The 14938-nt window shown below is 30.0% G+C and overlaps 1 protein-coding gene across 3 annotated transcripts in view; it reads left to right on the top strand.

The window, feature by feature from the left end:
- LOC143245114 (uncharacterized) overlaps positions 1-14206 on the top strand; it is a 58481-nt gene extending 44275 nt beyond the window's left edge. For all 3 annotated transcript variants that reach the window (XM_076491011.1, XM_076491012.1, XM_076491013.1), the window contains 5 exons: positions 3836-3879; positions 5422-5570; positions 7495-7589; positions 8210-8312; positions 9665-14206. In XM_076491011.1, the coding sequence (XP_076347126.1) occupies positions 3836-3879; positions 5422-5570; positions 7495-7589; positions 8210-8312; positions 9665-10869 (1596 nt within the window). In that variant the 3' untranslated portion in view covers positions 10870-14206. The remainder of the gene's footprint in view (positions 1-3835; positions 3880-5421; positions 5571-7494; positions 7590-8209; positions 8313-9664) is intronic.
- Positions 14207-14938: the final 732 nt, after the last annotated feature.

Genomic DNA, 14938 nt, shown 5'->3' with positions numbered 1-14938 from the left:
AATAATAGTTACTCCTATGCAGTCCTGAAGAAAAATGTATTGTTAAATTCTGTAATAAAATATAAAAACAGTTAAATGTCATTTTTCTCCCTGTTTTAGATGAATATTGAACTTCATAGAATTACCTGGAGTGCTAAATGTGGCATGCACACCACCAGTAATATAACAGTTGTTTAAATGATTCACAGCTACATCTGTCAAACTGAAATTAAAATCTGTTTCTTTAAGATTTCTCCACTTCCTTAATGCTTCACATTGTTGAATGTCAGTCACAAACCAACATACCAAGTTTATAAAATTCTGTGTGATCTTTTCCCTCAAATCACTTACAAGATAAAGTTCCTGTAAATGTAAGATTTGATTTAGTTGCTTATTCATTTGATTATTATTTTTTCCATGGATAAACCAGTAAAACAATGAAATCTGATAATCTTAATTTAGATTTTTGCATCTCCCAGTTGCAACTTGTATTTGAGGAGTAATATTATGTAAGCCTTCTAACTGAGTGATAAAACTAGTAAACATTATAAACAAATCTGCATATCATGGTGTTTAAATATGTTTGTCAATTATATCCAGTTCAACTATTAATAAGTGTGAAAACAGAGAATTTCAGAGGTTATTTGTGTTAAAACTATAACATTCAGCTTGCTGCAATTTTTGTTTTACTGTTTCCAAACTTCTAAAGCTACCAAAGTTATAAATGTATTATCTAAAAGTTGGGGTTATTTTTTTCTCTTTCATGTTGAGATCTTTTCCTTACATGGATTATTTATTTTGACTTTTAGTTATTACTTTAGAAGCTTTTTCATGATTGCACACTTTCATTAAGAAAATAAATTAATTTTATTGGCTCTTCTGCATGCTTGTTTGTTTTGTTGAAGTAATTACTATGGTAGTTTCTATTTGTTTCAGAAAAACTGATGCTTATGATTTGAAAATAATGGCATTTTGGATTTTTTCTTGGCATTAGCTCAAAGTTAACAGGGTGTTTTCTGAAGCAACCATATGTAACTTTTACAAATAAAACATAGTGAGATGAGTTCTATCTATATATACTCATTTTAATATAAAATTACATCTGTTATTATATTTTGTTAATCAGAATGTATGAAGTCCACCTCGTGTCATTGTTTATGGGTATGTTGCATAAGGGCATAATGTACAGTTTTGTTCTTTAGTGATTTCTGTTATTATAAATTGTAAATGTTACATAAAAATTTAATTGGAGATTATAAATATATGGTGGTTGTCGTGTTTTATGATTGATGTAGTTTTGTTTCTGATTTATAAATTTGTATGAATGCCACTGGGCTGAAAGGGTTACAAGCCACCAGTTGCTACACGTATGTTCAGTTGGTTTAGAAAGAAGGATAGCAGTTGACTAAGTTTATGACAGTACATCAAACATCTTAACATTTTTTCATTCCAACACTAAGGGTGTCCCAGAAGTCTGGACCTAAAGGAAGAATACACATTGTATCATTGGTTTATTTATTGTTCAGATTACATGCTATTAACACCATACATATATCACTTGTTGTTATACTGTGCCAACTGGGTATTTTATTTCCTGAAATATGTACAAATGACATAAAAGAAATGTGTTTGTTTAACTATAAGAACATAACATCTGTTTTTCCTATTGGTCCAGACTTCTTGGTCACCCTGTATATTAACCAACAACATCTTACTTTGAACTGACTAGTTTTATTCTAATCTAAGATTAGGTTGTCATCCTGTTATAAAGAATTATGTGAAGTCAGTTACACTATCAACATCTCAGTGCACAATTTTCACGAAATTGCCACAACAGAAGAGTACTTATAGTTTTTAATGGTTTTTTTTTTAATATTTTGGCATCAAAAAACTTTTGAAAAATAAATCATGTATGGTTGATATTAGTCATAAAAGAAGGAATAGGAATTGTTAAAAATCTGTTTCAGTAAAAAAGAGAAATACTTGAAACTGTGACAGTATTTTCTCAACTAAAACATGACTGCTTTGTAGTTGTATTTCTGTGGTGGAGGTAAAATTACATAGATGATACAGTTTTTATTTGGAAGCTTTGACCAATTAGCTTCCAAAATAATGAGAAGTTATGACAGGAAATAATTATTACATGTACATACTAAGTACATTAATGAGAAGTTATGACAGGAAATAATTATTACATGTACACACTAAGTACATTAATGAGAAGTTATGACAGGAAATAATTATTACATGTACACACTAAGTACATTAATGAGAAGTTATGACAGGAAATGATTATTACATGTAATGAGAAGTTATGACAGGAAATAATTATTACATGTACACACTAAGTACATTAATGAGAAGTTATGACAGGAAATAATTATTACATGTACACACTAAGTACATTAATGAGAAGTTATGACAGGAAATAATTATTACATGTACACACTAAGTACATTAATGAGAAGTTATGACAGGAAATAATTATTACATGTACACACTAAGTACATTAATGAGAAGTTATGACAGGAAATAATTATTACATGTACACACTAAGTACATTAATGAGAAGTTATGACAGGAAATAATTATTACATGTACACACTAAGTACATTAATGAGAAGTTATGACAGGAAATGATTATTACATGTACACACTAAGTACATTAATGAGAAGTTATGACAGGAAATAATTATTACATGTACACACTAAGTACATTAATGAGAAGTTATGACAGGAAATAATTATTACATGTACACACTAAGTACATTAATGAGAAGTTATGACAGGAAATAATTATTACATGTACACACTAAGTACATTAATGAGAGTTATGACAGGAAATGATTATTACATGTACACACTAAGTAATTAATGAGAAGTTATGACAGGAAATAATTATTACATGTACACACTAAGTACATTAATGAGAAGTTATGACAGGAAATGATTATTACATGTACATACTAAGTACATTAATGAGAAGTTATGACAGGAAATAATTATTACATGTACACACTAAGTACATTAATGAGAAGTTATGACAGGAAATAATTATTACATGTACACACTAAGTACATTAATGAGAAGTTATGACAGGAAATGATTATTACATGTACACACTAAGTACATTAATGAGAAGTTATGACAGGAAATAATTATTACATGTACATACTAAGTACATTAATGAGAAGTTATGACAGGAAATAATTATTACATGTACACACTAAGTACATTAATGAGAAGTTATGACAGGAAATAATTATTACATGTACACACTAAGTACATTAATGAGAAGTTATGACAGGAAATAATTATTACATGTACACACTAAGTACATTAATGAGAAGTTATGACAGGAAATAATTATTACATGTACACACTAAGTACATTAATGAGAAGTTATGACAGGAAATAATTATTACATGTACACACTAAGTACATTAATGAGAAGTTATGACAGGAAATAATTATTACATGTACACACTAAGTACATTAATGAGAAGTTATGACAGGAAATAATTATTACATGTACATACTAAGTACATTAATGAGAAGTTATGACAGGAAATAATTATTACATGTACACACTAAGTACATGGATACGTCTCAGTGAGAACAAGACCTACACAAATGTTTGTTGATGTTCTAGAATGGTAAGAAAGTACAATTCTATGTATCTGGTATACTTAGAAACATGATGTAATACAAATTTAAATGATATTAATATTGAACATTTTGTTTCAAAGGCTTTAGTCTCTTGTATTAAACGATCAACAAAGACATTTTTACAATATTCTAATACTTTTTCTAAAACATTTGTGATGTGGCATGTTTATGTGTACTATTTTTTTAGACTATACCAAGACCATCTTTGCCCACTGTTTCCAGAACAACCTTGTAAGTTGAACGTTTTTACACCATTTTTAGTTTTAGAATTTAAAATTTTATTTTTTTATATGCATGGGGTTGCATAACAGTTTATTTTCAGAAATGTATTACAGAAACTTGTGTGATGTCTTTTTTTTTTAGGGTCACAGTTTCATATGGCTTAAGAATAATACTAAAATGTATTTTTAAATTGTAAAAATAATTGTGGCTGTTTCTCAAGAAAAATGTAGCTTAACACTTACTTTTGTCAACATATCCTTATGTCACAAAGGCATAGCATTTTGTTGTAACTGTTTCCAAACACAATTCTTGTGCTTCTAAGAAAGTTACTTTTTGTTAAATATTTAATATTAAACTCAGCAAGTAATCTTGCTCTCTAAAGAAAATAATGAAAGGAAGGATGATAAAGGTTGAAAGATATCGGTGACATCCATGTAATCTCAAGATAGTTAAAAATAGTGTTTTTTGGAGTAGCAGTTTCAAATAAAGAAACACAGAGATGATTAACTGTCAGTTTGTTTTAATTGATTGTATGTTATTTTTGTTATCACCTTATTATTTACATTAAAAAACAGATGAACTTTCAAAATAATTTTTATGACTGTGAAATGAGTATCTGTCCCATAGTTATGAAATATAACACAAAGTTGTTGGAGCTATTCTAGACCATATCTGAAAGTAGATAGGCTTATTAGAATGTGAAAAAATATTTACATTGGAACTAGTTGTTACAGTGTTGTCAAATATATTGACAATAAAAGGAAAAAAATATTTTGGCTCCATTAGACATTTTTATATGTTTGGTATATATTAAAAATAATTATTTAGTTAAATGGAAAGAAAAACAATAATGCCATATGACTGTTTTAGAAAAGGGGGAATCTGAAATGTTAAGTTGTAAAATTAACCTTACCAACTATGATCGATAGATAGAAGCTTACAAGCAAGAAACAGCTATAATTTTCTTTAGAAATACACAGAGAATATACAGTTTTTGATGTTATTCTACAGAAGTCATCAACTATTAAACAAAATGAAAAAACTATGAATTGGTGAGGAGCTTGAAGCTTCAGACTAAATATTTTATCTTGTGTTAGGATATATAATAATATATGAGAAAAAAAGTAGCTGAGCTCATTGTACCCACGAAGAGATTAGTAAAAGGACATCAAAATAAAATGAAAACATACTTTTCTAAAAAGTTTGGTTTTTCAGCCATTTTAACCATTTACAAGATTTGCAGTCAGGGAATGAGATGGGTAGTAGTAAAATCTATTACAGAATATTGTCCCCTGCTGGTACATCAGTAAGTCTATGGATTTGCAATGCTGAAATTAGGGGTTTAATTCCCCTCGGTGGACTCAGCAGATGGCCTGATGTGGCTTTGCTATAAGAAATCACACACAGAATATTATAAGAAATTATGTTATAGGGTTTTTATTTCATTTTTATCAAGGCTTCTTGAACCTGTGTGTTTTTCTAACATCATGAAGAAGAAATTGTGTGCTAGTTTACTAGATGACATTCTCACTAGTATGTTAAAATTTTCAGGTTCCAACAACAGCTAGCACGTGACCATGAGTCGGTGACAAAACCAGACATAAAAAGAGCATTCAGCTGTGCAGAAGATTTATATAAAAGACTTCTGTGTTATCATGTGTATGATACAAAAGTTCCAGGGAAAGAGGAGATACAGAAGGGTAACTTGTAGTAATAATTCTTTTTTTTTCCATGAAATTAATTATATTTTGAATTTTAACCAAAAATCTCAAAGGACCTATCCTGTACTGAAAAAAGTGTGTTTGAACTTTGTGTATTGGTGTCTTAATCAGATATTTCAAACCAGTCCATAATGTTTAAGAACTAATATGCTTATAATTAACCACAATAATAATGGTTACAAGTTTTTAAGTGGTTATGCATACGATTTTATTAATCAGCTGCTGCTGTTAGTATTGATTTTTATGTACATTTCACTCTCTTTATAACTCTTTTGCAACAGGTCAGGGTTCAAAGGCCATGTCGTTATGTTTGTTGACTTGCATTCAAAATTTTATTGAATTACTATTTTATGAATTTATGCCAATGTTATATATGAGTTAATTTCTTAATATAAAAGTAAATATTAAAAGAACACATCTTAATATAGATTTTAGTGAGTCGCACGGTATGTTAAATGCAGCACTCTATTTAAAATTAGATGTTTGTGATGTCATAATATAAAGTCTATAGTTTCTTGCAAATTAAAAATTCAAATTACTAATATTATCAAGCTAGAATATAAAATAAGAACCTCATATATTTTTATTTTGTTGAGATATGGCTCGTGGACTAAATCAAACACAGTCCCTTGTATACACTTTCTTCAATGTATAACATGAATAACCAACCTATAGCTTAGAATGTTCCCCTAGTGGTTTTATATATATATATATATATATATATATATATATAACCTAAAAACATTTTTATGTTTGATATTCTTCACATGCAAAATTTTAAAAGGCTTAGTAAACTATGTCTAACAACAACTTTCTACAAAGGTGATAGTGAGAAGAGATAATTGTTTGTTTTACTTCATGATTTATTATTCTATGTTTTAAGAAAGATAAGTTTAATAATTGAAATGTGACTGTATATTACAAAATACTAAACCATTAAAACACAGCCAAGACAGGGAAGACTAAAGGTCAGTTTTATATTACTGGATATGTGACCTGAGTGCATGTGGATCGTGCCAATGAAAGCTGTATCATGTAAGGTAGACATTACTAGATGGTCAGTATAATAAAAAATAATAATAAATATATGTGTAAATATGTAGCATTGTGAGACTTAAACTAGTTAGACTAAACATTTGTATTTTTGTGTTTTAATGTGTAGTCATTCTAGCCCCAAAAAAGCATAATTTATATTTATTTCCTGATTTTTTATGATGGTTATGAGGTTGGTTAAATGACAGATCCCACATAGTTAGAGTATAGAAAATAACAAAATATAAAGTCTTACTGAAAACAAACATTTGAAATGCATTTAAGAGGTTTTGGAGATTATGCAAATAATATTTGAGATTTTATTATACTGAATAGTTTGTAGCATAAGTTATAACTTTGCAAACACTGGTAATGAAAACAGACTATTTTCACAAGCAAATCTGTAGTAAAAATGCTTGTAATACTTACTAGAAGTCTATTCTGTGAAAATACCCATGCTGTATCAAAAGTTATAATGCAAATACTTAACGTGTGGAAACATGTAGACAAACTCGTGTATATTATACTGAGCCTGTAGCAAAAGTTATAATGCAAATACTTAACGTGTGGAAACATGTAGACAAACTCGTGTATATTATACTGAGCCTGTAGCAAAAGGCGTAAAAGTAAGAATACAGAAAGAATAGAATAGCATGACTGAGGTTTTAAGTTAGCAATCTTATAACTGTATATTTTGAACCTTGGGTAATGTTTTTCCAACTATGTTAGAATTACTCTGGAAAGTTTCATCCGGTCTTAAGAAAATATTTTGTTTCTTTGTGTAAAAAAATGTGTTACGTTTTTACATGATTTTTCCTTTTTCAGTTACAACCTTTTACCCACTATAACTCTGTCGTTTTTAATTGTTTAGTGGACAACATGTTTGAAAGAGTCTCACAACAACTTCTTGAAAAAAGTAGAAGGATGGTAAACAAATATTGTTACCTGCTTATGAAAGATAGCATGGTAAGCTTACTAGAATATTTTTATTATACATTACATTCTTAAGTTACTTAGTGTTAAACTTGTAGCCAAATATATTTTGATATTTATGTAATCTTTGACATAATTTTTAACTTGTATTTAAACAAACCAAGCAAGCAGTTATAACTTTATAAAGAATGTAGGGTCACAGAAAAATAAGGTTATAAAAAATAAGTAGACTCTAAACCCAAGCATTTTAAGAAGGTGGGTCTTCCTTTTTTTTAAAGGGAAAACTCTTATCTACAGTGTCATTGTTAAACACTTTAACCTACTCTCTTTTACCATCTTCTCATGAAGAAGGAAGTCTTACCTTCTGATAATGTTCAGATTTGGGGTTGTCTCTTTTTCATTACCTAGTAGATTATTTTCACAAAAATTGTGCAGTCTCAATCTATAAATAGATAAAAAAAATATTCTAAGGGTTTTTGTTTGTTTTTTTAATTTGGACATAAATGTTTTGAAACTGTTAATAACTTCTGTGATGGGGTGTGGCTTTATCATCATATTGACCCTAAACAAAAACAGTTCATTATGTGTGTGTGTGTGTGTGTCTGTGTATATCCCATTACATGCTACTCTGATTAATATGATTACTTTGACAGAGAATATGTTCTAACCCAGAAAGAGTGATGCTCGAAAGACTTTTTATCCAAGATGAAAGACAAGCACTGAAAAGAGATAAAGATGCTATTTCAGCAGGGAAGGGTAAGAGTTTCTTTTGTCTTGGATATATAGCATACTCTTTACTTTATTGAAATTTCAATTTTTTTGTACTTCTGATACCCTAATTTAGTAGATAGTCTAATTAGTTCCAAAGAAAAGCATTTAAATGAATTTAGGCTTCTATTACTTTATGATCAGGGTTGCAGAAATGTTGTGTATGCAAGCTTATACATGAATAATTTCCTCAAAATATGAATATTTTTTCAAAGAAAAAGAGTTTTTCAATTTAAAATACAGATAAATGATAGGCCTTCCCAAGTAGTATTATCTACAGGAAATTGAAATGATACTTTATTTTACACAAACTGTTATGATCATTAATAAACTGTTTTTCCTTGGTTAAAATAACATTTCTTGATCATTAGTACACTATAGTCCCAAACACTTTTTGAACTGGGTGGAAATTTATTGTGTCTTATTTTATTTTAATATATTTAAGAGGTTAGTAAAATGGTTCAAATGAACACCACGCCTTTTGTAGCACAGTAACATCATCTGTGTTGGTACAATAACTGCTCTGTAGTGGAGGAATTATTACAATAACTGCTCTGTAGTGGAGGAATTATTACAATAACAGCTCTGTAGTGGAGGAATTATTACAATAACTGTGCTCTGTAGTAGGAATTATTACAATAACTGCTCTGTAGTGGAGGAATTATTACAATAACTGCTCTGTAGTGGAGGAATTATTACAATAACTGCTCTGTAGTGGAGGAATTATTACAATAACTGCTCTGTAGTGGAGGAATTATTATAAGCACAACAGACTCAGTTTCCAGAACTTTTGTATCTGAGCTGTGTGGTAAACTAAAGATATGTACATAGGTTTTTTTGTTATTGTTATTATTAGTGTGTTTTTGGATTATGTATCACAAATTCCTAACATTAATTTAAAACAGAGCTTGTTTTATTTAATATGAACCAAGGTGTATAATCCCCCCCATTCCACAAATTAGCAGATGGCAACTAAAATCCAAAGATTAAAGGTTTTTGCACCTAAAGATTTTGATGATTCTGCACAACTGGTCATGATAAGAATGCTTAAAGAAAGGTATTTAATGTAAAGATTTATTGAAAATAGTTCATTGTTGGTATATTAATATTAACATGTGTTTTAACTAAATTAGTACCATATCATTTTCAATAATTCATTTGTAAATGTAATTCTATTAAGTTTGTTGTAAATCCATGAATGTCAAAGCATATAATGGGTTTTTTTACTCATATATTTTCAGTATTTTGATTTTTTTTTAGTTTATTCATAACTTATATTAAAAAGACTTGTGAGTGTTATGATGTAATTTCAAAAACGGTGTTTCTGTTTACTTCGGTAGATCTCAGTCTTGAAGTTCCTGAATTACATTCCAAAGCACTACCTGATGAGACTAGCTTAACAGAAAAGCAAGATTTTACTAACTATCAGGTTGATGAGCTCTCTACGCCACCACTGAAGGAGGTTAACACAACAGTAAAGGAAGAAATTGTTGGGTTTCTTGAGTGTCAGGTTGGCACATCTGCATCAGAAAGTTTAAAGTTTAATATGGAAGATCGTATACAGGCTTCTAAAGAAAGCTTTGACAAACACATCAGTGGCATGAACAAAAATTTTCAGTGCCATAAACAATTTAAAGAAGAAAAAGTTTTAGAAGGTGAGAAGTGTGAAATAAAGGAAGAAAATAAATCTAACATGCTTGTTCTTCAGAACCAGAGTTCTTTGTTGTCATCACAGAATAACAGTAGAAAAAGAGAAAACTCTTCAGATCCTCATGAAGACGATATAATGACAAAAATTAGAAAAGAGCTCAATATTTCTCTCTTAGATGAAGAAGAGGAAGAAGACCACGAACCAGATCCTGGTCATATAGATTTTGATTTTGAGCCACCTGTGATCCGAAGAGAGGAGGCTCGAGAGAAAGCAATCATTAAATCATACAGTAGTGTTGAGAGGAATTTAAATCTTGAATATAATTTCTCAGCTGTAAATGGAACATGTGTGTGGCCTGTTTCTTATTCTGACTCTAGAAATAAGCATGTGTCACAAACAGAATCGGGTCTGGAAAGTATTCTAACCAGTCGTGATCATGAGCCAGAACTGGACCTCTCGGGTATAGAGGGGTTAGATGCTCTTGAGGAACCTCACAGAGACTTGCATAATGGACTTTCATCTGAAATAGATGACATGTCAATGGATGGGGAATTAACATACGAGAAGTTAAGGCATCATGACCAGCGGACAAGCGGTAGTCACATAGGGTTCAATGAAATTCCATCCCATACTGATAGAGAGGAAAGTGATGAATTAAATGCTCAAGTGCAGAGTGCCATTAAAAGTATTCTAGAACTTCAATCATCAGAGAGTCGTTCCTATTACAGTGATGGTGATGGTGATTTTATTTCTCACATGTACAATCTAGAAGGCCTCAATTCACAGAGAGACCCAAGTGTCACAAACTATGAAGTTAATCTAACCTCGGACATGGAATTAACAAGTGAATCTGATGCAGCAATAGATGAAGCAGTGCAGAGTATACTGTTTTAATGCCTTAATTATATATTGTGTAATTTTGTGAGAATTCCCTTTTTGCCTTCCTTTGGTCAAGAATACAAATTTATTGGTGACATGCAACACTAGGCAGTTTATTTCTGTTACATTTTCTTCCACTATTAGTTCTGTCCCTATGTTTTAATGATATAACTTACATTTGTTTTGCTGATCAGTTATCAAACTACTTTTAATTCTCTTACTTTCTTATTCTTTCTTCTTCTGAATGTTTCACATTTTCCTGATTGTTAGTATGGGCAATTAATGATGGACGAGGGGAAAATGTGCAACTGATTTTTACTGAAGGTATTAATTCTCGGATATTCACACTGATTATTTTGTAGAGTTGTTATCATTCAGTAAGAACAGTAACAGAACAAATGAGTCTAAAGATCAATATATTACAGTTTACATATAGTGAGTTTATCCTCATAATTTAGAGTTCTAACCTTAGAAAGCTAGTTTTTAAATAATTGCAATTAAGCATTAATCTACATTTGAGTTTCAGGTTGAGCTTTTGACACTTCCTTGGTCTAACACATAGAAATAATGAAGTTTTAACTTATGCATACCATCAGTAGAAGAGCTAACTTTGGAATCTTCTGATGGCAAATTACAGTTGAAAAGCGTTAATAATGCAAAAGTCTTATACTATGCATTACAGTGAGTATCTGTAGGTACATGTCATGGGACTTGCTGTTGATTGTGGCATATGTGAAATGAACATATAGAATATGTCATTGTGAACCTTCTTCTAACTGATGCATCAACTTGGTTGTTACTTAAGTTTATTGAAGAGTTTGTTTTACATAAAGTAAAGAGGCTTTATTAGATACAAAGATAATGTAGGTCAGTGATGATAAGAAAACATGCACTGTTGGAGTATAAGATTATGATTTTCCTTCCATGTAATAAAATATGCACTCATTGGAAGTGGTCATTTTGATCTGCTTATGTTGGTTTACACCTTGGAACTAAAAATTAAGCATTTCTATCTGACTGATTATTTCTTTTATGTTATAGAATGAAAATTAATGACCTTAGGTTATTAAAAGTTGCTTAGATAAATGAATTAGGTATATTTAAGGAAAAATTGAATTTAATGTTTATGTCCTAAATTGCAGTTTTTGGCTTAACATGTATAAGTACTTTTATGTAAAGGAAACTTCCATACGATTATTTTTGTTAACTGTATTCTTGTGATAAGTTTTCAGAGTTTTTTGAACAATTACAAATTTTAGTTCTAAACGTTTTTGGTCATTTTTCTGAAAAGTAGCATCCTTTATCTCACACATTAGCTTTCATTGTTTCTTAGGTATATTATAAACTTGAGTAAGTAACTTACAGAAAAAACTTACTTTAGTGTTAAAACGTTGCAATTTTCAAATTTTCTGTAACTTTCAGTAGATGCTGTATTAGTATACACACATCTAATAAAATATATTAAAATAGTAAATCACCAATGATGATAGCTTAGTTGTTTTACAGAGTGGCATTTACAGTAATATTTTTTAATTTGAAAATAACTATTAAGTTTACTATATAGAGTATACACTCAGAGGTTGAACAGAACTTACTTTTTTATGTAATTATTTATTTGATCAAGCAGCAGTGAAGCATCATTTGTAGTTCCTAATATTTTAATAATTAGTTTGTTGTTTTTTTCTGTTGAAATATTTTGGTTCTGCTAAACATATTATCTTGAAAGTTAGAGATAAAGTGCTGCAAAATGGATAGGTCATTATTTGCAACTTTGCTTCTTATAATCATTGGGTGTTTTTTTCCACAAGATTACTCAATTATTTTTGTTGAAGTGAAAATATTTCTTAAAATAACTATGCATGGAACATTAAAAGAAACAAACCTATCAGTTGGAAGACATTGTTTTTAATAAAGGTCAGCTGTGATGTATAATTGAAGTATGCATAATTTTCTTACTTATAAAAAGCCTATTGCTGTGTGTTTAGCATGTTATTTTTAGTAAGTACTACAGATGTGTGGAATTTATTCATTTTTCTTGAACAGTGTAAGCACTGTTTATTAATATTTAACTTTGAAAACTATTAAACATGCATAACACTCCACGTATGTGGTAGCTGAAGTTTTATTCTTTGTTATTTATTTTCTGATTAAAGGAAGGCAAATGGTAATTTTTTACATTTCTTGCCAATTTAAGATAAAATATTTATTTTTGAGAATAAAGTGTGGATAAAATTGAGCTCAGTATTTGATTTATGACAGTTACAGAAAGTTATCATTTTTCTGTCATATTGCAAAGGATGTATTTTTTCCCTGATTTCTACATTTATGCATTGCTAAGTTTATCTTAAAAATTACATGATACTTCTCAAAAATTTGCAAGGGTAAAGGGAGGAAAATCTGATTTTAATATTAAAAAGTATGAATTCAGATAATAAAACCCATGTGTAGTAAAACTAGTCGCTCCGTTTTTAAAAATATTTAGCTGTGAGAGAAAATGCCAATGAATGTATTAACAAATAATTTTTAATTGAAGAAGGAAGTAGATTTGAAATGTTTGATAATTGTGAAAAAATGACATAACTGGTATTAAATACAGTAAACATCTCATTAGATATTTTTGTTTTGATAACATAACCTGTGAAACATCACAGTTGTTGTGAAAAATATTGTGTTCCTTATGGTCTATCCCGTAATGTTTTTAGACTAATTTTAATCATATTATACAAAAGACTTACGTAATGAGATTTCTTTTTGTTCGTAATGCTGAATGACTGGTGATTTTTGATTAAAAAGTGGCCACCATTTCATGGTAGCAACAACAAGCTGAAGAATCTTATTTGTATGCATCAAAGAAATTAAACACATGTTATGGAGAATGAAAAAGAACCAATATTATATTTAAGATCAATAAGTTACTTAATAGGAAGAATTTGAGGTCACAGTTTTTCTTCCTGTTTCTCTTGGATGTGAACTACTTGTTACTGACTTTTCAGAACTGAAACTTGTCATATATAGTTTTTTTTTCATTCTTTATTGTCCTGAAGTGAGATTATAACTAGTGGCTACTGACTGACCATGTTAGTAGCCCAAATGTGATGTGTACTGCTTAATTAACGCGTGGATCTACGTGTCTTTCAAATCTGTAAATATGCACTCCCCCTTAACTATGTGACAAAAATGGGGGAGATTAGTATTTGGACCAGATAATGAAAAGCTCATAACAGAGAATGATAGGATGTACAGTTCAGTAGTTCCCCGCAAGGGGTTGAACTTCCAGAAGTTTGTGGAAATGGATGTGCATTTTTTACGAAATTTGTGTAAATATTTTAATAAAAGATTTCTCAAACTGATATTGTTTTGACAAGGTGTATGATTTCTATTTCTTAAAAAAATGTTCATTCACAAACAGTCACGAAATAGGTTAAAATTGTAAAAGACATTTAATTTTCTATGGTTAAATATATATATTTACAGTGTACTTTAGCATCCTTTAAAAAATAATTACGGAAACTAATGTTCTGTAAGTTAGAAATGTCTAAAACTAATTTGTATTTCATTTACAGTTTTTTATAGAAAAAATATTAGAATATTCAAAGAACCAGTAGCGTATTTTAATAAATGATAACACAACTATTTGTTCATTGTGCTGTAAATTAATGGCGTTTAGCTTTATCAGCGAATAGTGTCCCTCAGTGACACAGCGTTACAACGTCATAGACAGGGTTTCGATACCTGTGGTGGGCAGAGCACAGAAAGCCCATTCTGTAGCTTTGTGCTTTATTCAAAAACAACAACAACAGTGAGCAGTGTTTCTGGTGTGTCAGTGAGTATACGTGCAGTAGCACAGATAACAGAGCTGCCTACGCGGTTTCTCAGGTCTGATTTAACAAAAGAAATGTTTTGTTTTTAATTTCGCGCAAAGCTACTCGAGGGCTATCTGCGCTAGCCGTCCCTAATTTAGCAGCTAGTCATCACCACCCATAACTCTTGGTCTACTCTTTTACCAACGAATAGTGAGATTGACCGTCACATTATAACGCCCCGACGGCTGAAAGGACGAGTATGTTTGGTGTGACGGGGATTC

The sequence above is a fragment of the Tachypleus tridentatus genome, chromosome 2 (assembly GCF_004210375.1).
Source record: "Tachypleus tridentatus isolate NWPU-2018 chromosome 2, ASM421037v1, whole genome shotgun sequence".
Classification (NCBI taxonomy): domain Eukaryota; kingdom Metazoa; phylum Arthropoda; class Merostomata; order Xiphosura; family Limulidae; genus Tachypleus; species Tachypleus tridentatus.
This window is presented reverse-complemented; position numbering and strand designations above follow the sequence as displayed.